The sequence below is a fragment of the Pyrgilauda ruficollis genome, unplaced genomic scaffold, assembly GCF_017590135.1.
Source record: "Pyrgilauda ruficollis isolate IOZ18807 unplaced genomic scaffold, ASM1759013v1 scaffold35, whole genome shotgun sequence".
NCBI lineage: Eukaryota > Metazoa > Chordata > Aves > Passeriformes > Passeridae > Pyrgilauda > Pyrgilauda ruficollis.
The window spans coordinates 2,994,955-3,021,838 of record NW_024524934.1 but is presented as its reverse complement, the minus strand read 5'-3'; the positions used below and the strand labels follow the sequence as shown (position 1 = coordinate 3,021,838).

General features: G+C 40.8%; 2 protein-coding genes across 5 annotated transcripts in view; one reads left to right on the top strand and one right to left on the bottom strand.

Moving 5' to 3' along the window:
• Positions 1-559: 559 nt before the first annotated feature.
• On the bottom strand, positions 560-16,184 carry RIOK1 (RIO kinase 1). The gene is made up of 17 exons (XM_041475500.1): positions 16,035-16,184; positions 14,941-15,145; positions 13,675-13,765; positions 12,625-12,694; positions 11,872-11,914; positions 11,123-11,215; positions 10,304-10,416; positions 10,097-10,177; positions 9,466-9,552; positions 8,733-8,870; positions 7,935-8,038; positions 6,161-6,267; positions 5,471-5,536; positions 3,766-3,885; positions 3,429-3,482; positions 2,197-2,346; positions 560-699 (listed from the first exon to the last, which is right to left on the bottom strand). The coding sequence occupies exons 1-17, from the start codon at positions 16,103-16,105 to the stop codon at positions 589-591; spliced, it is 1,704 nt and encodes a 567-aa protein (XP_041331434.1). The 5' UTR covers positions 16,106-16,184; the 3' UTR covers positions 560-588.
• Positions 16,185-26,554: 10,370 nt separating this feature from the next.
• Positions 26,555-26,884, top strand: part of SSR1 (signal sequence receptor subunit 1) — a 22,769-nt gene continuing 22,439 nt past the window's right edge. For 3 of the 4 annotated variants that reach the window (XM_041475398.1, XM_041475396.1, XM_041475399.1), the window contains exon 1: positions 26,556-26,829. In XM_041475398.1, the coding sequence (XP_041331332.1) occupies positions 26,739-26,829 (91 nt within the window). In that variant the 5' untranslated portion in view covers positions 26,556-26,738. Of the gene's footprint in view, positions 26,830-26,884 lie in introns of all 4 variants that reach the window. The other variant, XM_041475397.1, reaches the window with a different exon arrangement.

The window sequence follows — 26,884 nt, the reverse complement described above, 5'->3', positions numbered from 1 at the left end:
AACACTGCCTACACTTACATGAGTACTGTATGTGAGAGTGCTATCAATCCCTGTGTGGATGGAGAAAGGGAGCAGAGAAAGAGAGATCTGGAAGCCCTGATGGGTTCCTCTCTTACGAGATTTCTAGCCAAAGGCACCAGAGAGGCTGTGAAGGTCGAACTGGGGATTGCAGCCACGTGTGCACTTGGCCATCAACGGCAATGCAAGCACAGGGAAGCAGCAAAGGCACAATGCCTGCAGGGTTATCCCGGGGGACTGTGAGAGCCTGCAGAGCTCAATTTGCTGCCACGCTGTGAAGAAGGCATGGGGAGTTAGAACACAGGAACAAATCAATGTGAGTTTAGCAAAACAGTCAAACTCACACAGGTAAAGAATTTTGCAGGCACAAATGTTAGACTCATTGTTTCCCGTCAAGAAACCTGTGTCATACACTCTGTTCAAACAACTACACCAAATTATTAACAAAACCACCCTCAGTTTATACTGTTTCTATATAAATAAAGGATTTTTAATTTTTTAATAAAGAAGAAAAGATGGTGACTGACTAATCCACAACACATCATCCCTTTCTCTGAGCCAAAGATGATTTTATTTGCCTTTCTTCATTTTTGCAGTCTTTTCTTTCCTCTTCTTCACATGCTTTGGGATTTTGGTTTTTCTCTTTTCTCTTTGGGCTTCTTTAACCATCTTTTTCCTTTCCTATAAGGAATGAAACACCATTCATTTAAAGCCAGAAAGGAATGAAGAATTTTAAGCAAGTAAATTAATAGTTACATTAACAAGTTAATTAACACATGACATAAAAATAAGCTTATCAAGATAAAGAAATTTTAAAAATCAATAGAAATGGTGAAGGGAAAGGAAAAAGGAAATACAGGTTGGGGGTGGAGCCCAGACCTGTGCACTGGTAATGACAAGACAAAATTCAAACTAGTTAGAAGCTGAGTTTCATGCAACCTTTGAGCAAGTGAACAAGAGGCACTCTTAACTCACGCTATTTACACCTAAGATTACAACAGGTTGTCTGGTCTACATTTTCTGCTGCCCACAGGGCTATAGTATGTGTTTCTATGTGTCATACAAAAATATTGATCCAGAAGTGCTGATAGAGCAAGCCGATCATCAGCAGGACTGGCAGAAAAGAATGACATGCTACTGCAACACACTGTAAATCTGTGCCAGACACAGAAGGGACGAGACTCAACTAGAAAACCAAGAGTCAGCAAAGTGGAAGGGACAGTAATTGCTGCTAATCAGTTGTTCAACCTACAGCTATACACACAGGTTACAAAAACCCTCAGCTCACACAAAAAGAAGTCCAAATGAAAACCTATCAATTAGGATGGGAAGTGGCCAAGACTTCCCTGTTTCACATCTAAAAGGCAGTAGTTCAAGAATGGCAGTGTCTAGTGGAGTGCTGCATTCTTACTTGACAGATATGAAATATATTATCTTTTCTAGGAAGAAAAACCTAAAATGCAATGTCCCAAATCTTGAACCCCTTAAGCCTGCAAGTTTCACCCTGCTTTTTTTTTTTTTTTTTTTTTTTACCAGCACCTAAAAGGCTGCCAAAAGACTCTCACTCAAGAGTGATACTCTGCAGGAAAGCCTCACCAAAACTGAGCATATTGTTCCACAGTTTGGAAAATGAAACCTCAAAGAAAACCCAAACCCCAGACCCTAACCATAATCCCTTTGCTGGACTGCATTACATCTCTTGCCCACAGCAAATCTAGCCAGCCTGTACTAATGGTACTGCAAAAGCCACTGTGGTACAAACACTGTCACCAGATCTCCAGTTCTACAGATCCAGTGGTCTCAGCTGTCTGGGCATAAGGAACTTCATCAGGGACCACAGCCACAAACCTGAGCACCAAAGCCTGGAAGAGTAGCCAGAGGGACTGAAAAGCTGCCCAGGCTTCACTGAATTCTACTTTGTGTAGCCTATAATTTCCTGTAGAGATCTTCCTTCTAGCTTTGCCTAAGCTACAGAGAGCTGTGTTGCACACTGCTCTACATAAAACCACCTTTAATAAAGCATCCCCAATGAAATTCACTGCCTCTGCTCTTGTTCTCCACAACTGGAAAGGTCCACAGCTTGTTTCAGACAAGAAGAAATAAGAGCCACTAAGTTTGGATGTTTTTGTGTCATATAAGCAAAGGTGGGAAAAAATAAACAATTCCCAGCCAGCTGACCTTTTTGTCCATGCTAACTTCAGCAGGTTTATCTTTGGGATGTACAGATTCTTTACAGCCCAAATCAGAGTCCTCTGAGCTGCCGCCATCATCATCATCATCATCGTCGTCTGTTTCTGAATTGTCTGCCTCTTCAAGGAGTGCAGGAATCTGCAAGATACATCAAGAATTATATCAAATCAAAACCAAGACAGCTAATGGCAGCATACACACATATACATGCACAATGTATATATATATTCACAAAAAAGAAAACAGAATCTGCTGCAAAGAAGCCCTTGAGCAATCTGATGCTATCTCCCTTACCACAGCTCTCAGTGAGTTTCAAGATAAAGAATGAAAAGTAGGTTAAGCCAAACTAAGAACAAGGAATCTAGAATGTATACCACAGATTCTTTTAGGTCAGGGCTCAAAGCACAGCTGTTATTTGCACTCCCAAACTAATTTCCCTAAGTTAAACAGCAATTTGCTAACATATGTGGAAACCTATTTTTAATTATCCTTGGATCATGCCCAAATCTACCTTGGGGGCACTATATGTATTCCATATTGCAAACACAAATATCTGCACTGGAACACTTACTTATTCTTAAACAAGCCTGGAGACTGTGCTACAGCCTGATCCGATCCATATTTATATTTCCATTTTAAATCAAGAGTCTACACCACTGCTAGAGAACTTTGACAAAGTAAAGAGGGGGAACCCACACAGGGCTTCTGCCTTGAATGACATGGCTCCAAGTGCTCTGTATCCAACTTCTCATCCAATCTACTTTACAGAAGTGTCAAGTACTTCAGACACAGTAAGACATAATATTTTATGGCTTATACTGGAGGACTGTTCTTTATGCAATATTACAACAGATACCCTATAATATCAACATATCTGATATTATATCTGATATCAGAAACATATCCAAACTTGCAGTCATGCAACAGTTTAAATCAATTACATGTTCCATAATCAGAAAACACCTTCCCTCATCATCACCTTAACTTTAGAGATCATGGCCACAGCAAGGATTTTAATTTCATTCTCAAGCAACCCAGCATGAGACACAGTGCAGGGAAGCAAATTCTGTCTTGTGCAGACCCATTCTAACAAAAATTGCCACTCTGCACACAAAGGCTTCTTTCATGGTGTCAGATGCAGGACCAGGCATTCTCTTAACTACCTGTAAGCACATTTCTGAAAATGGCTAAAATGAAGGATTTCAAAAAGATCCTCTCACCTTCTGAACACCAGACAAATCCTTCTTCAGTCCTGTCACAGTCTGGTAGAGAATCTGCTCCAAGGGAGAGAGGAAGAACTTACATTATCAAATTACATCTCAATTCTTTGAGCTCAGAGAAAATTACTATCTAAAAATAATTTTAAAGAAAAAAAGACCAGGATAAAATCCACAATGCTAGCATTAAGCACTAACCAGACAATTTTAAAGCATGATATAGATTTAGTATTCCACGCCTTGGTAGCAAAGTTTCTGGTTTTGTTTGTTGCTAACAGTTTCCAATAAGAAGAATTCATATTCCCTCTCTTTTTTTCAGGGCCTCAGCATGTCTACTCACATTATCTTGCTGAACATTCAATGCCATATCCTCTTCTTTCAATTTCATCATTATGTCCACATCCCTCTCGTAGTTTTTAACTTCAGTCAGAGTCCGAGGTATGTAGGCCTTTTTAAATACCTAGCACAGTGAAAGGAAACACAGACTTACTAATTTACATATAGTGTCATGATGGTCTTCTCTCCTAATTATGCATCCTTAGGAGAATAATCACAATCAGAGGAACAACAAATGAACATAGCAATCATCCACTCCCATTTGAACTACAGAGCTGTATTTTGTTTGGTTATTTTTTGCAGAGGCAGACTTAATGTACAACCTAGACATTACTGACAGATCACAACTAATAAGGCTTTGTTAGCGTGACTCACACCAGACCACTTACAAAATTCTCCAACCATCTCTCAGCCTATTTGAGTCCTAAGGTTTTGTATCCCAAGAATTTTTCTAATGCTTTTATTGTAATGTTTGTAATGCCTTCAGGAGACAACTCCATTGAAATGCACTGCTAGAACTTAATCTCTTTATGTAACAATACCCGCTTCAATCTACAGTACAGCTCAAAAAAGGCTCTTGCAGCAGTACAGTGCAATAAAAACTAACTGCACTATCAGTAACATGCTTACAGTTTGTCACATTTGAAACAGTCTTTTAGCAAGCTTACGACACTACCGAATCAGAAAAATGTGTTTTGCTTCTCTGTTTCGTGGTATCACTTCCATCCCAGTACAGATTCAGCACCCTTCATGATCACTGCTCATCTGAGAGCTGTGCACAAAGCACAGGCCCTCACTTCCACAGAGCTGCCCTTACTCAGCTCTACTCTTTTGCAAGGGAAGTGGCACAAATTAGCCATGGTCACATGTAAAAGTCTAAGACAACTGAACTTAGATGCTACAAAACCACCGATCTTATAGGTCAGTACCTCATATAAACAAAGGAGTAACTTGCTTGCAGAAGATGGGCTTGCTACCACACACTAGAATCTGACTCTACACCTCAGTAGTTTTATGCTGATGCTATACTGGGAAACAAAAAACATCTTTCCTTGGCAAAGCCTGAAGCAGTTAGTGAAACCTGCTGAGCTTCAAGACAAAAAAGTCTTGAATAAATCAAGTTGTATTGACCCATAAGATAAGAGGTTTTTGTTGGTTTTGGATTTTTTAGACTCTTCTGGAATAGAGAGTTAAGACTAAGATAGAAATGGTTCTATCTTTACATCAAGCATTTCCAGAACATTAACATCTTTTTGTAGTGGACTTGAGATGGCTTCACTGAATGTGAAAGCAGTGGAAGAACTGAATTAGACTGGGAGTAGAGCTAGATAGGCAATTTGGCCAATGCACTTATCCAAATAGCCTGCTTCTGTATCACTGGTCCAAAACCACTGGCACAATTAGAACTCTCTACTCAGGTTTTTTGTTAACTAAACCTGAACTGGAAGATACATCAAGAGACATAGATGTCAGCAAACAAACTGGTTTAGGAAATAGAATGTTTGCCCTCTAACAGCTTATTGCTGTCAGCTTTTACACATGGCATCCCTTAATAGTTCAAATCTCAACTAGGTCAAGACATCTCAGTATCACAAACAATGTTTTGTTTATCATCAGCTGCACACTTTTCCAAAGAAAACAGAACATTTTTCAGTGTTTAGAAGAAGTCAGGTTAATATTAATTTCACAGCAGGAACAGAAATCCTCACTTCCTCATCCACTTTATCTTGACTGGATCTTTCCTCCTCTGTTCTTTTCGATGCTATTTCCATTGCCTAAAGAAATATAAAACATTACAAAAAAGTTATCATTCTTTAGAATCGCAGCACTAAGCCTTTAGAATCACATCCAACTATTCCCATCTGCGTTCCTGCCTGTGCTCCACGGTCACTCACACGCACTCCAGCAGTCCCTGTGGGAATGCCTTCAGCGACACCTAACGGTGAGCAGCACTCCAGCGAAGCACACTGGCAGCTGCAGATCAGGGCTGCATCAGCGGGAAGAGCACACGTGCAGCTGCTCCCCCCGGACCAAACTGCGGCAGGCCCGCCATGGCTACAGGACATACAACACCGCTCTCCACATAAGCACGATTATATTTCTGCAGAGTTCCTCGTGCCAGAAAGGAAGAGCTAGCTTAAAGCATCCTGGTTCTTACAGCACCTCAAACAGACATTTGAGTCTTCATGATTAGGCAGACTTTCTGAGAGAACATGCAATGAAAGCAGCGTCACCCTACAATGGTATAAATGGAAAAGACCTATATGCATTTTTGAAGCACTGGCACAACAATGTCATCTGCTGTCTGGCTTCCTTAGGATGTAGAATGAGATGATGGAGCTTGAACTAGATCTGATTTTACTGTCCCCTTACTCAGTAACAAGGCCATGAGGTCTTACCTTAGACAGGTAGTCATCAATGTTTTCACTTGTGATAGAAGGATCAGTAATAAATTCAAACAGCTCCCTCACTGTCATCACTGCAACATTGTGCTTCTGGAAAAAGTCTGCCAGGAAACAAGGGAGAGAAAAAATCCATTAGTAATTCCAACTAATATACGCAGCTTGAATGTTAAAGTCACAGTTCCAGCAAGCCAACAACTCTGATGACTTGGGAAAGTCTCAGCAGCACATTCCACATCATACGGAGTCTAGTTATCAGATGATTCCTGGTCATCTGAAATAAAACTGTTCATCTCCCAGATGCAACAAATACTAAAAGGCGAAAAACTGCATAAATGTAAAAGCCAAATCAATTTCAGCAGGATCCTGACTTAATGGAGTATGGGCTAAGAAGTAAAGAATTCAAGACAGGTGCAGTATTTCCAATGACTAAGATTAAAAAAATGTATTTCAGATAAGGAATGGAGACCTCAAATTTTTTGCCAGAAAGAAACAAGTGGCCACTGAAATACAGTACATTATGATCCACCCCAAAGGGAAGACACATTGATGTCGTAGAATCTTCCTCACTACTACACTCAGAATTGCTTTCTTAATCAGTTATGACCAAATTCATAGGCTGCATTTCCATTCTGAAAAACAGCAGCAAGTGACACTGAGGACTGTTTAACAAGTATTTCCTACTAAAATTCCCAGAAGATCTCTCACTTTGAGAAATTAATCATAGAAGGATTAGAAAAGGACTTAGTTTGGAGGCAGCTGTCTGTGCTCACAGAACCACAAACCTCTGCAATATCACACCTAGGGCAGAACCAGGTGTTTCTTAGAGTCTCTGTAGAAGGTTTAGACAGAGAAAGCTGCAGTGACAGAAAAGAAACAAAACAACACCAAAACCACTGCAACTCACTGAGACACGAGATTATCTAGGGAGAGAAAGTCAAAAGACATTAATAAAGAGCAAGGGTGTGACTAGCTGAGACAGAAGGGAGTTACTAGAAATGCATGAACTGAAAAGGAATATGGAAAAAGTAGCATACTGGGTATCAACAAACATACAGCATGCACACAGTGCTTTCCTAATTATGCACCAGACTTTCAAGAGTCTCTGTAAAATAAGAAAACAGTCAATCTGAAAAGAAAGGGGGAACAAAAGCAGCCTATAAAGAGAGATTTTTTTTTGTCCTCAGGGACACACCCTACCAGGAGGTGTGTATCTGTTACACAACATGTATATTCACATGAAGACCAAATTCTCAAGAGAAAAACACCATTAAACTTAACTTATCAAAATACTATGACAAGTGATAACATCACTAATTAATTACTCTGCGCCTCAATCCTCTCAGCTGCCCTTAGTGCAGGGAAATTTATAACACACAGAAACATCTTGCCAGCTGAGGAATCCCAGATGTGGATTCAGCTCACAGAAGGCAACACATCAGTATGTCTGCACAGTATTTTAAGTACGGGAAGTTAAGATTGGGGTGAGCACTGCTGCAGACTGGGAGTAATCTTAGATCTATCCTAAGTGAGATTCAGCCACATGACTCATTTCAGAGAGATGGTTTCTAGCAGAATAGGCTGCACTGCTCTGAACTCAGCACACTACACTGCTCCCTGAGGAAGTCACAAGAACATAGAATAGAAAGTATTTTAATGGCATTTTGACAGCTTCTACAGCCAGCTACACCTGAAAGAACACAAGTGAACTGAGTCCATCCTGCTAAATAAACCAGCTGCCAGAACAAGGGCTGAGGTGCAGCCCCCTCACCGTTAACGTTGGCACAATCCTTGCGCAGGAACTCCAGCGCGTGCGGGTGGTCGTGCTCCACGGACTGAGACACGTCAATGATGTACACGTCCCCTCCGTGGTACCTGCAAGGAAACCCCACACAGAGCTGCACCAATGCCACCAGACTGCTGAGGGGCAGGGAACAAAGCATGCCTCCAACTTAGGAGCCAGCAAAAAAAAAAATCTTAACTTCTTTCTTCAGCATATGCCTTGCATGTTAGGGCCAGGGTGGCTTGTTTAGTCAATCCTTTCCCTCCTCTATACAAGCTGTATGATTAAACTTTTTTTAAAAATAGTCTGCTCATGAACAAAAAAAGCAGAAAGGTGCATAAAAAAAAAAAAAAAAAAGGGGGAAAAAAAAAAAAAAAAAAAGGGGGAAAAAAAAAAAAAAAAAAACAAGAAACAAGCTATTAAAATATAGCAGTGAAATGATACCTAACTAATATAAAATACCTTATATAAAAATGATAAATTACTAATTTTTCCCAAAGTTGATAGTTTTTTCTGGTCGCGAGGGGGTTTTGTTGTGGTTTTTAAGTTTGTTCTTTCTTCTTTTATGTTTTTTTTTTTTTTTTTGCTTGTTTGCCTGTTGGCTTTTTTTAACAGAGAAAGCTCAGATCTGGGCTAAAAGCTACATAATTAATTAGAAAAGTTACAAAACCCAGTAATGACAAGGACCCCACCCTTGCTGAAAGGTACACCAGTACTCTCACACAGAGAGTATGCCAATGCATACATTTTAGATGTCACAATTCAGAGCAAGGATTAAAAACATACAGCATATTAAATTCACTGAGATCTGCATGAACAAGTCTGGCATCTTGATACATTCTTCTCATGTACTGGATGATCTGTAGGTACAGCTCCCGGACTTTGGAGTCGGACAACTGAGCATTCTTCAGCAGAGGAGCAGGCCTTGAAATTACAAAAAAAAAAAAAAAAAAAAACACCAACAGAAACTAAATACTTTTTCCTTTTTCACAGCAGCTGCAAATGCTTGAATTGCTGTGCCTGAATCTTTCACTCCCTGAGTGTGTCAAGCAAGTCAGGATGAGCAACCAAGTGCAAGGAGCCAGCAGGAACAGGAGCAAAACCTTGCTACAGGCTTGCCAATGATTCTGGAGTTCTGTTTTCAAAAGGAGCTGATTTGGACCATGCTACATTAATGTCAGTAACCACAAAACAATACACTATCTTCATGTATGATTAGCAAGCCTTCCCAGCATTAATCTGTGGTTCAGCCACTTTATGAATTTATTTTGCACATAACTGAGGCTTCAAAATCCCACAGATTGCTTGCAGTAGTAGCTGACAAATGTCTGGGACCATTCCACAGATCACATGCGTGTTAACTTTACAGGCCTAGAGTAACTGTAGGTAAACTCAAGCGGTTGGTTTGGTTGGTTTCAATAATCCTTTGGGAAAAGCTGTTACTAAATTTAAAAAAAAACCCAAATAAACAAAAAAAATTATTTTCTAAGGATACTTAGAAATGTCAGCTGATACTTACCTATCACCTTTACCAATAAAGCCCATGACAAGCACATGACTCCTTAACATAATTGGCTCTGGGCAAGGTATCTGGGCTGTATTCAACCTGAAACACAGGAACAAAGCCACCAAAAAAATAAAACCAAACTCTATTTGCTTTGCACCAGTGCATAAAGGAGCTCTGCAGCTTTGAACATAACACAGTGAGAGCTCAGGAAACTCTCCCTTGTGAAGAACAACTAGGAAATGCACACAAAAACCATTCTGACCCTTTTCTAAGCATTGCTGTGTCAAAGAATCTTTAGACAGTTCAGGTTAATCCTAGATTAACCTATATCACACAGCGTGCTGCTGCTCAGCAGGAGCTCTTTCTAGCTTCTCCTTGCTGTTCACTCATGTCAGACAGAGTTCAGACACTGAAGAGCTTCCAGCATTAGCAGGAAAACAAAAGAAGATCTTTATTCTCCCCTCCCCTTTTGTTTCTCTCCCATAATGAAGCTTAAGACACTTTCCTGAACACTCCAGAGACCCGACAGGGTAGTGGTAGCCACAGTCTAGCAATAAACTATAAACTTCAAAGTTTATAAACTCCTATAAACTTAAAAGTTTCAGTAGCCTCTGCATGATGAAATAAAAATTGGAAAAATCACCTTATTAAATTCCTCATTTCTTTTTCAGCCCATGTCTTCACCATTTTTCTTGGGTTGCCTTTGCAGTATCCATGACGAAATCTTTAAATAAAACAATAAAGGACAACAGGGACTCTTAGTCTATCAATGCAGCATGAGCACCATTGATTTTAATATCTTTCAAATCAACCCTTTTCCCCAGTAAAATCAGACAGAAGTCAAACTCACCTGAATTCACCACTCACATACTTATCCCGATCTTTAAACATCAGAATGGAGGTTTTGTAAATCTTTATTGCTCTGTTCTCTCCATTTGCAGTACTGGCATGATATACATTGGCCTATCAGATTAAAAAGGGAAGAAATAACATTAAAGAAAAGCTCTTTAAAGAAACATAATCTTCTCTCTTCTTTTCATTCTGACACCTGGAGAAGGGTTGATCTCACCCCAGCCCCTATGAAGGAGACTTCATACCAGGGCAATCCTTCTTCCATGAAAGGAAGCTTACAGGAAGTCCATAAGATGATGCAGGAGTGCAACAATGCCCTCAGAACAAAATCAACATTGGACAAGAAAACTCTGCCTCATGCACACTTGGGAGACTGAAACAAGCCCATGTGTGAAGGGTTAACTTGAGCCTGTGCACTGTTCAGGCCCTAAAGCACGGCCCAAATGTCTTGTTTTCACCTCTACACAGGACAGAAGTATGTCTTTAATCAGAATTATCTGGGTTTGTATGGTTTTTTAGGCACTATTTAATACTGTGGGTATACAGACTTTGCCAAAACTTTTTGTTGAAAGATGCAATTAACAACATCCATAAATTTAAGACAATATTAAAGCATTCCTAGAAATCTTTCATACTTGGGAAAATTGGTTTCCTTTAACATAAATAATTTTTTTCTTAAGATAACTTCTTACCAATCAAGCAACACAAAATATGTAGAACTAAGCCCAAGTGCTTCACTACATTTTCTGAGCATCATAAACTTCTACCCACCTTGCTGAAAAGAAAAGCCTACTACATTATTTGCAATAAAACTTACTTCTTTCCCTGTGCTGATGCAGCCATTGATTTCTGATATGATACCTCTAGAGAGCATCTTGAACAGAATGATTCGGGTCCTTGGGTCCAACACCTCAAATTTAATACAGAGAAGTCAGCAGAGGACAAAAAAATAAATAATACTGCCCAGTCTTACTATCATATTAAAGGACCCTGGGCATCAGACTGTTTTCAAGGATCAAACAATAGCCTGAACAGTAACCACTCAGAATTTTGCCACGAATCTAGGAAGATATTTCACTTTTTCTTCAATTTTTTTTTTTTTTAAACTAAGCATATGTCTTCAAGCTAACTCTAGAAGACACAAAGAAATAATGTCCCACCCATAGTTGCATTAAATGTTTTAAAGTAAGATTTTTCTTGGGATACAGACACCATAACTGGAATAGAAGAGCCATGCGGGCTCAGCCCAGTAACAACTCAGTCTTGCTATAGAAGAAAAAAGGCAAACTCAGCATTTTTCTTGTTCCTTGGAATTTGATAAAAGCTTAAGATGGAATTCTGCATTACACATATGAACAAATTACAATGAGGTCTAAGATGTTTTTGAACCAAAGTTAACCTTCATATGCAAAAGAAAGAAAGAAAGAAACAACAGGTCTCTTCAGCATAACAAATGAAAGAGAATTCCAAAACTCTGCTCCTGCTCTAACTGTTTTTTCATTGATTCCAAAAATTTTACACTGTTTTCTCTGGTTAAAAGGGAATTTTGATGAACAAAGGACTTACCTGTTCTACTGTTGCTCTGTCTGACTTGTCTTTGACTCGGTACCTAGCAGAAGTGAAAATAAAATGTTACAATCCCACACATGGGCTTGGTACTTTGACAGAACAAACTGTGACATTCTGTGCCAAAGGTAAGATGACAGCCTTAAGAAGTAAGGCTTTCAGTTCATACAAAACCAAAGGTTTCTCCTGCAGACAGAGGGATGGAATGGAAAAAAAATAAAAAACCACTACCATTAACATCAGAGCCTTTCACTTCAATAGATTATTTTTCTGTTTTTTCTGAATTATGCTCATTCAGGAGAAAACTGTACCAGTCTCAATAACTAAGGGCTATAAGCTGCAGACCAAAAAGAAAAAAGAAACTCTTAGGAAGAAATACTTTTCCACCACCAAATCATCAGAAGGAACTTTCTAAAGGCTTCCAACACCTTTTTAGCTGAGTGGCTTATGGATTTGTGTTTAGAAAAGAAGAGTATCAAAGGGTCTTTTCTAGGGAAATGACACCCATCACTTCTGTCTTACTATACTACACCAACACAAGCAGATGTGCTACCAGTGACAAAAGAATCAAAGCTTTGGGATGATTCCGACAACTAATTTAGAAAACAAAAAGTTGAAGACCAAAGGGCAAACTGCATGTAGACTACTTCTTAACTTCATTTTTCTTAACAAACTTATTTAAACAAGGAAATAAGCACTATACTTCTGGGCTTAAAGTATTTAAGTGAAAATAGAAGCATAAGTAATACTCACATGTCTGCTTCCTTCTGTCTAGACTTTTCTGTGACTCTGTTTATAACAGAGTCATCAAAATTTAGCTTATCTGGAAAACACATAAGAAGAAATGAAAAAAAAACCCCAAAACCCAAAAAATTTTCCTACACACCAGGGTTAACCTAAAACTTCACTCTCTTTACATTTCAGGGCGGGACTATAAGGTAACAACACAGATGAGTGAGACAATTCCACAGACTTGGAAATGTGATAACAATAATGCCTTTTGGATAACATCTCACCATTAAATGCATCTGTTCTTCTCTTATGAAGCATTCTCAAATGCCATTTTTCTTAACACAATAAGCAATAGCTTCCCAGATTCTCTTCAACAATGCATTTAAATGGTGTTTGATTAAATGCCAAATATATAAAAGCTACTGTATTTGGCTACAAATACCAGCAGCCTTCATCCTAGCACCACTTTGTTATAAAGGAAAACCCAGCCTCTGATCTCTGCCCTGTCAGAAGGTGCCAGTCACAGCTACCCCTAGTCCTGACAGGCTGTGTTGAGCAGCCATCTCCATCTCAAGGTAAAAATCAAACCATACCAGCTGGAACAGCCACCTCTTCACTTAGCACAGGAACTCTGCCCCTGGGAGAGAAATGCTGCATAATGTACTCCCCCTAATGCTACAGGAGACTGCATTTGTCTAGAAAATGCAGCTGTGGTAGCAGCTGTGGGAATCACCAACACCACAACAGAGTTGATACCCTCCCTCCACCCAAACAGCTTTTGGAGAGAATCTAGGGAAGAAAGACTTCACGTTGCCTGGAGAAGTCAAGGGGAAATATAAAATCCCAACAAAGCATCCATATGGTTCTGAAGTGGAGAGAGAGGGGGGTATGACAGCCAGTCCATCAAGACTAAAGGTGATTTCAAGTACTTAAAAGTCATTTTTAACCTCTCTGGCAATGGCTAACTCACCCATTCCAGTGAGTGCTGGCTTAGCATAAGCAGAATTAGTCTGAGAATGCCACAGAGTGGTAACTGTTTAAAATAATGAACAGCAGTGCAATTATACTCACCTAAATTGATTTTGTGTTCAAATTTTCTTAAAACCTTGCCTGCAGGCGTTGACAGTTTTGCTGAAGAGCAATTAGGAGTCTGTCTATTTGCCTGAAATAAAGGATTTGTTAACATAAGTGATGTCCTTTACACAACCGTCTTGAAATTCAAACCATTTCATTGGAAAAGACATCTCAAAAGCCTATGCCTAAAGCTGTAAGATGAAAACCACATGGGATATAAGGAAACAGATATGGATTAACACCAGATTTTACTTAAATCAAGAAAAGAAAATACAGGTAACACATCAGTTAAAATTCTAAAAGTGCTCCAAACCAGAGTTATGTTTTAGTCTAGGAAGCTACAAGTCTCTCACACAGCACTTTTTCTGTCTCTAAAAGGAAGAGAATAGAAGACAGAAACAGGGAATAAAATAAGAGGGAAAAAATGCAGAGGTAATGAACTGAGAAAACTTCTCAAGATTCTGTCTTTTCTTACATGTAGTCCTCCCCAAATACAACTGATACCTGAACATGATTTCACCATCACTGAACAGCATAAACCTCAAAATAAAGGCAAGAATACACCACCCAGGACAAGCACTGCCAGACATGCTGTGCTATGATCAGCACTCTGATTTACCTCAGCTGTTCTGCTAAGTTGATAGCAATAAGAAAAATGAGGTTTTGAACCTTTAGTGTCCAAGTTGATGTGAGAACTAGCACCCTTCTTACCTTCACGAGTGCTTTTCATTCTGCACAACACCAGAGTTTCTGTGCCAACACCATACACTCTAAATTAGTTCACTTCAAGCACCCCCCTCCATTTCCCATGCTTGTATTTTTCTTTGCCTTCTTCACTATTAAGTTAAAAATAGAACTGGTTTCACCCTGGATATGTCTAGCAGATAGTCTAAAAATAAACAGAAAGAAGGGGAAGATGCTCAGAAACACAGAGGACAAATACCAGAAAGTTAGGAACATCTGCAGAGACCAGAGTGAGCAAAGAAAGAAAAGTTGAGAAAAGTAAGGAAAAGAAGGAAACTGCAGTGACACAGAGAATCCAGCAACAGGGTTTGAGACAAGAAAATCAAATGGAGCTCTGGCTACAATGTACATACACATACAGCAGGTCACAGGAACAGATGGAAAGGAAGGGGATTCTCTCAAGGAAAAAATTCTCCTTGCATTTGCCCTCAACAAAACACTAACAACAAGCAAAGCCTCCAGGCTGGCCCCATTAGCTCCTGGGCACCCTCAAAGCCCACAGAATAACCTTCAACATACCTGTGGATTACATCCACCAGCAGCATTGTGGCGCTTCGTGAGTCTTCCCACCTCATCATCCCAGTCCCAGTCTTCATCTTCCTCTTCAGCATCGTTGTCATCATCACCATCTCCTTCCTCAGCGTTAACTTCTTCACACGCGCATAACTGGCAGCTCTCAGGCACCTCACCCTCCTTACACGCTTCTGTGTCTTCCACAGATTCACTTAAAAGAAACACAGATGCCTCTATAACTAAAAATTATTGTTACATTCACCAAAAGTTCAGTACACTTATCCCCATAAATAACTGTACATTTTCACCCGTGTTTTAAATCACTGAGTCCAGTTCTGAGGCCCTCTATTCAGGAAGGATATTGAGGTGCTGGATCAGGTCTAGAAAAGGGAAATGAAGCTGGTGAAGGCTCTGGAGCACAAGTCCTATGAGAAGCAGCTGAGGGAGCTGGGGGTGTTTAACTCGGAGGAAAGAAGGCTCAGGGGGGACCTTATCACTCTCTACAACTCCCTGAAAAGAGGCTGTAGCCACGTGGGGGTCAGACTCTTCTCCCAGGCAACAAGTAACAGGAAAAGAGGACACGGCCTAAAGTTGCACCACGAGAATTTGGAAGAGTTTCTTCACAGCAAATTGGGATGGATTGCTCAGGGAGATGGTGGAGTCACCGCTCCTGGAGGTGTTTAAGGAAAGACTGGACTTGCTACTCAGCGCCACGGTCTAGCTGGCACCGTGGTGTTGGCTCACAGCTTGGCCTCGATGATCTCAGAGGTCTTTTCCAACACAACTGATGCTACGATTCTGTAATTCTGTCAGCACCGTGTCGCGGCTTTCTGCCAGGACAAGTATGTCCCAAAGCAGCACACACAATGGAAAAGGGAAGCCGAGAGACACACGCAGCCTTTCCTCTCACCCCCTCCCGTAACGGGGCAGCACCGCCCGCTCTCCCTTCCCCGCTGCCGGCCAAGTCCCAGGGCTGCGGCTGCGGCTGCGGCTGCTCCTGCTCCTGCTCCTGCTCCTGCTCCCGCTCCCGCTCCGCGTGCTCGCCCGGCCCGGCCCGGCCCCCCAGCGCCCTCAGCCCGGGCCCCTCGGCGCGCCCCCACCTGTCCGAGCTGTCCGCATCGTCGAACTGCCCAGGCACCACCTGGCTCATCACCAGCGCCCGGTAATCCATGGCGGCGGCGGCAGGAAGCAGGAATCGGGAGCAGGAATCACCGGCAGCCGGGATGCCCGCGGGACGCAGGCGCCGCCCCGGCCCGGCCGCTACGGCGCCGCCAGAGGGACCAAAAGCATCGCGGGCGAGCGCGGCTGGGACGGAGCCGTCCCAGCTCCGGTCCCGCTCCCGTCCCCGCCCGCTTCCCGGGCTCCCGAGCAGGGGGGCCTGGAGCCGGCACAGGAGGGATTTTTTACAAGGGCTTGTAGCGGGGAATGGCTTTCCATTGAACGAGAGTAGGGTTAGATTAGATGTTAGTAAGAAATTCTTTACTGTGAGGGTGCTGAGGCCCTGGAAAAGGTTTCCCAAAGAAGTTGTGGATGCCCCATCCCTGGAAGTGTACGAGGCCAGGCTGGACGGGGCTCGGAGCAACCTGGCCTAGTGGAAGGTGTCCTTGCCCACGGCGGGGCGGATGGAAATAAATGATTTTTAATGTCTCTTCTAACCCAAACCTTTCTGTGAATCTATGAATCCCCAGCAGCTGCCGATACATCAGTACTGAACTGTGGCACATCTGTGTAATATTAAATATTTTAGCCTTAGAAATATCGCATTTTCAAGCCCTCAGTTCTTGACTGGGAATGACCATTCCTGCCACAGGTTCATGGTTGTTTTTCCATAAAACAGAAGTGTCCTGTGTAGTAGATACTGAGAAGTTTTATTTGGTGTACTCTGAAATATTAAATCCCAATCTGTATTAAAATAAAGCTCTAATTGAAGGCAAAGGAATTCCAAATTTGCAAGCCTGGCTAGAAGCATTTTAGCTTAATCTATAAACAGATTATAATACTAGTATATACTGTTTATATGCCAATATAACATAGGATTAAGAAAATAGAAGTGAGTGCTGGGCTTTTGCTATCTGGTACATAAGGGCAAAATTTTAAAGTGCACTCTCTTTTTTTGTAGATGTTTTTGGATAATCCAAGAGGTATGTATTAAAGCTATAAAAAACCAGTGATTGTGCAGAAAACATGGATGCTTGTGCAGAGATACCTTTAAAATAGATTTGATACAATAGGTGTCATTTGCATCTGCAACACTTCCATGAAGTCAACTCTTTGAGAGTCTCTGTGCTCATTTTCCCCAATGCACAGCCACCTACAACAGAAATCGGATTAAGATCAATTGTTTACTGATCTTTTTCCTAGAACCAGGTGTTAATCCATGTGCATAGAAAAGGCGCTGTTCTACAGGATTATTTCACTCTCTAATAAATTATTCAGTGCTCTAAAGTAAACATACCCATTTATTGTAATGACAAGGGACTGTTTGAAACATAACACTGCCAGAGGATCTCTACATTCATTTTTATTCTTTCTATGCTTCAGGCTTCTGCGTAACTTTTCGACAGCTTTGGAGTGCAGCACATTTTTTTGTCCCAGGCTTTAAGAGCTCCTTTGGAAGCAGGCACAAACTGTTCTACAAGAAATTCACCAGGCAATAGTGGTACTTTCAGAAGGAGAAAGGGAAAAAAGGTGTCAGAGATCTACCAGTTATCACCCCTAATCCATGAGAGGACAGGCATCTATCAGACTATGTATTTAGCTTGGACCATGGTAGCTCCATGTTCCCTGTCACATGAGACTCCTCATGGAGGAAATATTACCTCCCTTACACTTCCTATGGCTACATTATTGTATTTCCTGAAGATTAAGAGTAAAGATCTTTGGTCACACTGGAAGATGCACTAATTCTATACTTAACACAACATTTTATGTAATACAGGTATATATTCTGTTCACAGTGAAGCTGGGAAACTGGGTACAGAGAGCATGCTCAGAATCACTGGGAGAACTGTAGTGTTACTCCTTCCTGGAAGAAGACTTACTTGAGAGGACCACCAAGAGCTTCCTTTTCATATTTGCAGGATGAAATGTACAACTCAGTGGCAAGAAAAGATGCTGCCTGCCAGCTCTGTGAAGCAACCTGTGCTTCTGAGCCCATCTTGGAAAATCTGACATGCAGTACATTCTTGTTGGTGAGGCTAAACATGAGAGGGATTTCAAGTGCCATGTGCTAGGATGAGTGAGTTATAATGAAATTTATCTATCACACTCCCCTCCCCTGCCAAAGTATGCCAGGCAGTACTTGGTAGTTCACAGTGCTGTCTAATATAGTTTTAGCTGGTGCAAATCCTGTTTAAATTAACAGACTTTGTTAGATTTTGAGGTCAGCTCTTACTGCCATGGCATGAGTGAAGCACATGAACAACATGGACTGCACAGAGCACAGGGAGACATGAGAGGGGGAAACAAAGCATGGTCAAGGGACTGTTAGGTGATTGACATAAAAACCTATCTGAAAATGGCATCTACGTCCTGAGCAGTTATTACAGCAACACAACAAGTGACCAGGATCTTCTCTATCTCATGCAGTATGATTGATATTCCAATGTTCTAGGCTATATTTCCACTTTATGCAAGACATTGGTTTAAATGGAATTGGCACACACATATATTAGCTATATATATATATAGAAAGAGAAATTAGCTAATATGATACTTGAATACTGCTGTGAAGATTGATCCATCATATTTTTGATAGAGGACTCCTGATGAAGAAGGATACACACTGAGGAGGCCAAGTGATACATTCATTAAGTTCCAAGCAAAATACCTGTTTTCCTCAGTTGTATTATCCCCATTAATATCTTCTGAGAACACTCTAAAAAACTTAATTCTTCTTTGGAGTCCATATAAATTTTGGAATACCTCTCAGAAAAAAGCCATAGAAACACTTGCTGTAGAACCAAAATACCTTTCTGCAGAGTCAATTGGAAGCAATCTTTGGGTGTGGATACGTTTTTCCCAGAGAAGGAATCCCTAGGCAAGGAAGAACAACCACACCAAAGGAGAGTGTTGGGCTGGCAAAAAGAAGACAATACTAAAAAAGAATACAGGAGCCTGGGAGATGTTTCATTGCCAGAATAATTATCAGTTAAGCCTGTTGTAGGTCCTCATGAGGAGCCATTTGCAGAAGTGTGGAGTCACTGCTGGATTGCATTATTAAAATATCCTCCATAACAGACATGTCTTATTTTCTCACTCAACCCCCTGTCTCTCTACTCAAGACATACTCAGGTTTTGATACTGAGAAAGTTTCCTGGAGAAGATAATTTTAACTCAGCTAGCAATATTCCCTTTCCAGAAGAAGCCATGGTAAGATTCCATGGAGGCTTGAATGATGAAAATACCCTTTTCTGATAAAATTAGTAGCGGTGGATTTTTGCACTAATATTGCAAAATTTTATATGTAAGTGCCAGGCCTCACAGATGTATAACATAAAAGAGAAGTGCTAAGAATACAAAATGCAGGTGCTGGAGTTGTGCCTTGAATTAACTGAGTAATGAATGTAGGGAACAATGCATTTGCATTGCAGTTCCCATTCTGATTACAAATTATTTAAAATTTTATTTAATATTTAAATTAAATTATGTTTAATTACAGTTATTACAAATTTAAAACATTAAATTAAAATTAAAAATTAAAGAAGTTACAAATTACATGCTTTTGGTAAGCAGCCACTGGACAACAAATATAGCCTCCAAACAATTGGAGAGAGAATAACATGAGTCTATCATCTGATTCTTTCCATGAGAACACAGTGCACATACCAGGCCTGATACAGTCAAACAGAGAACTGAAAATAGGTATAAAGAACAGTGTAATACACTACAACAAAAGGGGAAATACTCTCAGAGGGTTTCCACCAGAATCTAAAATGCTTTTTTTTTTTTTTTTTTCTGTTACAGGTGGTGTAAGAAAAAAAGTAAACCAAATCATCTAAACATGGTGGATCAAACTCGACCCCTGTACAATACTATATTTATTATATATCTAGGAAATTCAGAAAAAAAAATATATAGCCTTCTTCCAACACTAACTCAGTAGCAATTCAAACATAGTTTTTGCCTTTTTTCTTTGCCTTCAGTGAGTAGAATCTCCTTTTAATCAGCCCTCTCAAAATTCAGTAAAGAGAGCATAGAGCATAGAAGAATTTTTAATTTCTTCTTTCTTGAATGTTAACATTTATTTCCTCGATTTTCTACAATCAAATTGGTTAGCCAACAGCTGAATTTTGATCTCTTGGTGGGTTTTGTTTCCTTCTTTTAAATTCTCGCTTTAAAATCAGGGATTACTGTATGATAGGCCAAAATCTGAAAATTACACTCTTTAGACTTGTCACTCCACTGGAACTTGATGCAGGTGCAAAGACTGTAGGCACTGTAGAAGGGTGAACTTCTTAATTTTCATCATTTTGTAATTTTGCCCTCATTGACTTATGTTCACAGATGGAAAATTTCCACTGAAGTTGCTGAAAAAATAGTTTGCATAAACTAGACAGAGGGTGTCACCTCTTCTTTTGCAATAGCGGAAAGACACAACTCCACTACTACAGTAACAGTATGGGTGAAGTTTACTCACATTTGTCCTCATTTGCTTTTCCACCTTCTCTGAATAGAATGCTGTGACCTCTTCTTCTTCTAATTACTTGATAATGGAGAGTGTTGTTCCCCCAGGAAATGCTGAAAGTTGGTAAGGACTCTTTACTCCAGCATTTTGGGATATTACTGGCTGCCAAGGAAAAATGAAAACAGCGAGATTAAATGAAGGAATAAAGATAATCCCACTGAAGGGATTCTCTCCACTCATAGAACAGGGAGCTCCTTGCAGCTCCTTGTGCACAGCCCAATCTTAGTGTCCTTCTCCCTCTTTATGTACAGCATGATTTGGGTGGAGAGATGAGTGAGAGTCATATATATAGTAGGATGTTCTTCACTAAGTTTGCTAGCACATGCAGGGATGCATGCTTTAATCTTTAAACCACCCTTAACTCAACAAAAGTTACTTTTTGACCATTGTCCTTCGAAGTTTCAGTGATACAACTTTGTTTTGCTCCTCAGAGCCAGAACAGGACCTTCCCATCTCCACAGGCCTCCTCCTTCGGCCAAGGCAGCCTTTCTCAGTGTCAGCTACGCAATCTCCATCCGCAGGGATAACATGGAATGCACACAGTGTATCCACAGATAGTAAACCTTACCCCTTGCCTGGCTCCTTGGCCAGCATCCTGCAGTGCTGGGGGAGGAAGGAGGATACACACAGAAATGGCTCCTGTCCTTGCAAACAAAATTCCAGGGAGAAAGGGATGGCAAGTTGGCAGAAAGTCAACAGCCACTATCTAAATATAACAAGCTGGCTCCTTGGCTTAAAATCCTGCAAGCAGAACTTGAAACTGAGCAAGCTGAGATGAAGAAAACACAACAACACATTTGTGAGTTCACAAGGGAGAACCAAAAGCTGCAGCAACAGAGGATGAAACACCAAGGGAAAACCACATCCTGCAGCTTGAAACCAATGGAGATATGATACAGTCAGAGAACCACAGACAGCTACAGCATGATTCAGTCTGATACTGTAAGCACTGAAAGTATCTATAATGCACAGTCCTAGTTGCCATGTGCAGCAGTTCCCAGTTGCCAAGTGCAGCAGTTCCCCTTCCCTTCTAGGGACAAACTTCCACAGATTCCAGCTGAGGGTTCTGTCAAAAAAGCTACTTTAAGAACTTTAAAAGGAAGATGGTGCTCCTGAAGTCCTTTACTGGATTTGAATCCAAGTGTGGAATTCTGTATTACAAAGATATTTAGGCAATAATCTAATTTCAAGCACTGATGAAACACTTTGCAATTTATTATTTCAAGTAAAAGAGGGAATAAAAAGGTTCGATAATGAACCTTTTTTTTTTTTTTTTTTTTTTTTTTACTTCTTCAGTGGGAAAAGGAATGAAAGGATCAGAATGTAAGTGTTACATGGTTTGTTACCTTCTCTCTTTCTTCAACTTTGCAGAAGCTTGCAGATAGTTTTGTCTGTGTCTTGCATGGGTTGGGAAACATTCAAAACTGAACACAATATTCTAGATGCAATCCAATAATGATTAGAGATGTAGAAGTCACTCACCAAGAAAACAGATCTGCTTTGTTCATTTCCCATGGCATGAAGTGTAGCATCTAGAAATAAGTCTTCAATTTTCCTTTTTTTTTTCTTTAACATTAACAACTCTACCTTAGCCATAGGTGGCTTTCTTACTTATTGATTACTCCATATGCAATTACATGTACACGTTCTCTTATGGCTATATTTTATTTCCCTGTTGTACTTTTGGCTTAAAATAGAATTTTGCTTTCACCATATGTGGCAATACTCACAATGATAAAACCAAGAGAGTGGAGGTTGTTTGGATATGCTCACTGCTGCTAACAAATACTGCTGTAGTACATGCAGTGCACTCCCTGGGTGAGAAAGACTGGACTTATGAAATCCATGTGCACAATGACACAAATCTACCAAATAGCCAACCTATCACTGACTTAGTGGCAATAATTGACTTGCAGTGCAGAATAAAAATAGCTTTTTATCTTTTCATGTCAACAACTTTGTTTCTACTCTTCATGCAGAGGGAAGATAAAAATCTGGTGGCTAAAAATACTCCGTATGCTTTAAGCTGTATATATTGCAAAACCACCACCCCAACCCAAGTGTTGCACAGAATCTTAAGCTGGACAACCTTGGACAAGGCCAGAGGGAGCTCTGAAGTTCCTTTCCAGTTACCATCTTATGGAGCATATGGAATCCAAAAATCTGACTAAGCAATCATAGTTAACAATTGCGAATTTATCTACACTATTACAGTTTTCATTTGATTTTTTCCATTTCTCTTTTTTTTTTTTCCTTAGATAAAATACAGAATCCGTGTGTGGTTGAGACAATTTTCTGCAATAGGGTAGCTAAAATTCCTTCCAGCAAAAAACTTGGGAAAGCACCAGGCTTCAAAGAACCACCACCACCACAATTCAGGCAAAAAATGAGCAGATCTCATTAAGAGCTCCTGTGAACACTGGCTTGTCTCCTGTGCTACCACCCAGTCAGAAGCAGCTGACAGGCCTTCCAGGGATGGGGGTTGCTGTATGACCTCTTTCTGCCTGCATCAATTTCAGATATGTTGATTCCACACAGTTATAATCAGTGGTGAGAAAGAATAATGTCAGCTTGACAGGTCTAAGTGGGAGATTCTCACTGGAATTATTAATAACTACCACATACAGTAACTGTTTGTAATTTTAAAAAATACTATAGAAATTAAGGGGGAAAAAACCCTGAGAATTCAATACCCATATAATTCTTTCTCTGAACTACAGAAAGTAATGAAGAGATAAATCTTAGTACAATTTTTTTAAAGTAATATTATTTCTTCTGATTTCAGCAGGCATGACAAAATATGGAAGGGTACAAAATCACCAACTATTAGAAGAAAATTTGAGTTTTTGACAGTTTCTGAAAGCAAAAATGTTGACCTTATCTGTGAGCCCCAGAAAAGTTTCAGAAGAAAATAGCAAGAAAAAAATAACAAATTACATTTTTGGAGTGCACTGGAATAGTGGGTTACTTATCAAAACTATTGCATCAACCTGAATCTGGAGAGAACTGAGAAGAATGCAGTTCTTGGCATGTGATAGCAACTGCAAGGTATTAACACCTACAGCAATGTCCACAGAAAAATAGCTGAGAAAAAAATGAGCTCTCTAAACATTTTTCTGACATGTAAAATTCCAGGAAAAAAAAAAAGTGATCCTCCTGATTGTCCCCATAAAATTTCCTTCTACAATACAAGCAAGCTCTCTATCCTAGTCAGATTATAATGCAGCCAGCTTTTTCCTGACACATCTTGGTATGGCATCCAAAAATGAGAAACAGGAAGCAGAAAACAGGTTAGGACTGTATGTGTGACACTGCCCCTGAAAGTGCATTGCTGAATTAATCTCTCAGAGAAGGCACCGAGTAAATAATGAAGAGGTAGTCCAGCTGATTATTGAACCCTTGGCCATGCCAAAATAAATTATTGATAAGCAAAAATAATAAGTCTCTAAATAAACAGTTACTTGCCTTTTGCTGATATCTTCAAAGGGGAGACAACACTTCTGGGAGATTCATTTAAGAAGTTCAAAATGGAAATGTAAATATAGATCACAGACTAGGAATGCTCACCCTTTTTGTAACACTCATTATGAAACTGAAGGCATATTTCCTCGTAACAGTTTTACTGTAATTTCCAACTGAAACCCCTCTTTTAAATGCAGGATACAGTTCTTGTACATGACTGCAATCACATTCCCAGGGGCAACATGAACTCCAGTCTTCTCAGAATTAGCATCCAACATAAAGCTCAGTGTCACAATAGCAGCAAATATTGTTAACACTTACTTTATTATGCCTGTGAATAAACGCACAGAGCAGTCCATGGAAAAAGAAAAAAAAAATCTCTGCAGCTGGTTTCAGATTTTCATGAAGACTTTTCTTTCAAATTGTTTCATATGGGTAGAATACTTAGCACAAAGAATGCAGCCTAATTGGCTTGCAGGTACAGCTGTAACATTGGAGTCAGCCTTGGCTTGGTGCGTTGCTGAAGCTGGTCAAGGTCCCGCAATTATTTTCAGATACAGTTTTAATTAATACCTTTCTATGCCTCTGCAACATACAAACCCAGTAAGAGCACCACACAGGTTAATTACTTTGTAATGCCAAGAACAGTTAACTCAGAAAAGCAACACTTAAAATACAGTCACTATGTAGAAGATACAAAGTGCTTCAGATCTGGCAGTGCTGTATAGGAAACCTTCTACAGCATGCCAGTATTCTTTTACTTTCCCGAAGAAAAAATAATTAGCTGCTTTCCCCTCCCCCCAAAAAAAATTCCTCTGAAACAACCAAACCACAACTAGGATAAAGACATTGCCAGCTGGTGAAAGACCTTTACAGGAAAAGTAATATTATACCATTGGGTGGATATTATCTGACTAGAAATGCTTTTACCAGTAGCAATGAATGTTTTCCAGTGTTTATATTTATGTGCCACTTTCAGTCAATGCTTAACAGCCTTTCAGTAACATTTTCAGCATGTTAAAATAAGATTAAGTTTAGCTAGAATGGTTACTTCTGATAAATTTTTAGTGTAACTTGCAGGTTCAAAATCAAATGAGTGAAATTGAAAAATGAAAGCCTCAAGACTACATTTACTATTGTCATGACAGCAAGTTGCATATGCCCAAATGACAAATTAAAGTTACCTCAAAATATAGAATGTATCTTAACACTACTCTTGTTTCATTTTATCCTGTATGCAAATAAGCTGAATAAACTGTGGGAGGAAAGAGAAAGCATGGAGGGAGGCTGGTTTGGGCCTCGGCATTTTTATTTTCACTGAATGTTTTGATTGTAGGGTTTGGGAAAGCTCTCCCTTTTAACATCCCTTGTGTTGCATTTAACAAGAGGTCTACTGAGATAAAGGCAATGTATCAGTATCGTACTCATTGCCTATCATGCTTTGGGAAACTTTCAATTAAACCATCAAATATATGACTCAAACCCAGCTATTCTAGAGCAACATGGAATTACGAATTTCAATAGCACCTTTGTTTCAGTACTATGCTTCATCCTTGGTCTTTCTGAAGGTATGTCGGCCTGCTTCCCACAGAATCACAGAATATTAGAGTTGGAAGGGATCCACTGTTGTCCAGAAAAAACTGGACTTGTTACCTGGTGTGCAATAAGCCAATAATTTCACACTCAGACATTGATAATTTTTTCCAGAGTTGCACCAGCCTGGCTGCTCAATGGTATTCCGCAAATCAAGCACTATCAAGCCAACTATCCAAACTTTTCACTATTTATACATTTTAGTAAACAAAGGCATTAACGTTCATTATCTACAAGTTACATATTTCTCTTACTAAGTCGTATTCTATCTTTTATTGGTTAATGAGTCTCTCACTTCTCATGCTAATTAATCCACATGCTCCATCTTTCTCTGCTTAGGGGGTTTCTGGGGTCAGTGGTCGGTGAGTCAATTCCACCTGCCGGAATTGCCTTTTGTCCACTCACAGGTAATTCAGCGCAGTTGCTATGTTTATTAAGCTTCCTCCTTATCTTGGGAGTTCTGCAAATGTCCTTGTGACCTTAAATTCTGCATTCTTTGTATCCACTATTATCGCTACATCCTTCTTCCCAGGCTCTGCCTAGGTCTGAGATCACTGCAGCATGTCAAGGCCTAAACCTCAGCAAGGCGCTTCTACCGACAAGTAATTTGTCTTTCTGACGCCCGGACATCACACAGAGCTTGCTTGTTAGCTCCTGTTTGACAGATTACATCCTCAAATTCCACATTTTGCAACGCCACGAGGACCGTGGAAGTCCAGGACCACGGACCGCCCGGAGCGTTGTCCAAAGGCTCCCGGCCCGGGAGGCTCGGTGCCGCCGGCACTTCCCGGGAGCGGGACCGCGCTCCGGGAGCGCAGGAAGCACCGCCCCGCCGGGCGCTCACGTGGCCGCCGCGCCTCCTGCCCGGCCGAGCCACGTCCGCGGAGGCGGAGCGGGGCGGGCACGGCCCCGGATGGAGCAGCGCGGGGAGGCGGCTCCAGCTGCCGCTCCAGCCCCAGCGCCCGCCGCCGCCGCCGCCATTTAGACATCCCGCCGCGGCAGCCAGTGCCGGGACAGGCTGCGCGGGAGGGGTCGGCTCGCCGCGACCGCCGCCATCCTCACCATGGCCACGAGCCGCCTGTCGCAGCTGCTGCTGCTCGCCCTGCTCGTCTTCCCCGCCGCGCTGCTGCTCGGGGGCGCCCGCGGCGGCCCAGGTGAGGGCGGGCGGACGGGCGGCCGTCACTGCCGGGGAGCGGGGCGGGTGGGCGG

Excerpts from the sequence above, each read along its gene's own strand:
- RIOK1 (XM_041475500.1), bottom strand. The coding sequence starts at position 16,105 with ATGGATTACCGGGCGCTGGTGATGAGCCAGGTGGTGCCTGGGCAGTTC. Across the intron at positions 15,146-16,034 it reads GATGCGGACAGCTCGGACAG|TGAATCTGTGGAAGACACAG; the intron begins GTGGGGGCGCGC and ends GTTTCTTTTAAG. Across the intron at positions 13,766-14,940 it reads CTGGTGGATGTAATCCACAG|GCAAATAGACAGACTCCTAA; the intron begins GTATGTTGAAGG and ends CCTTTATTTCAG.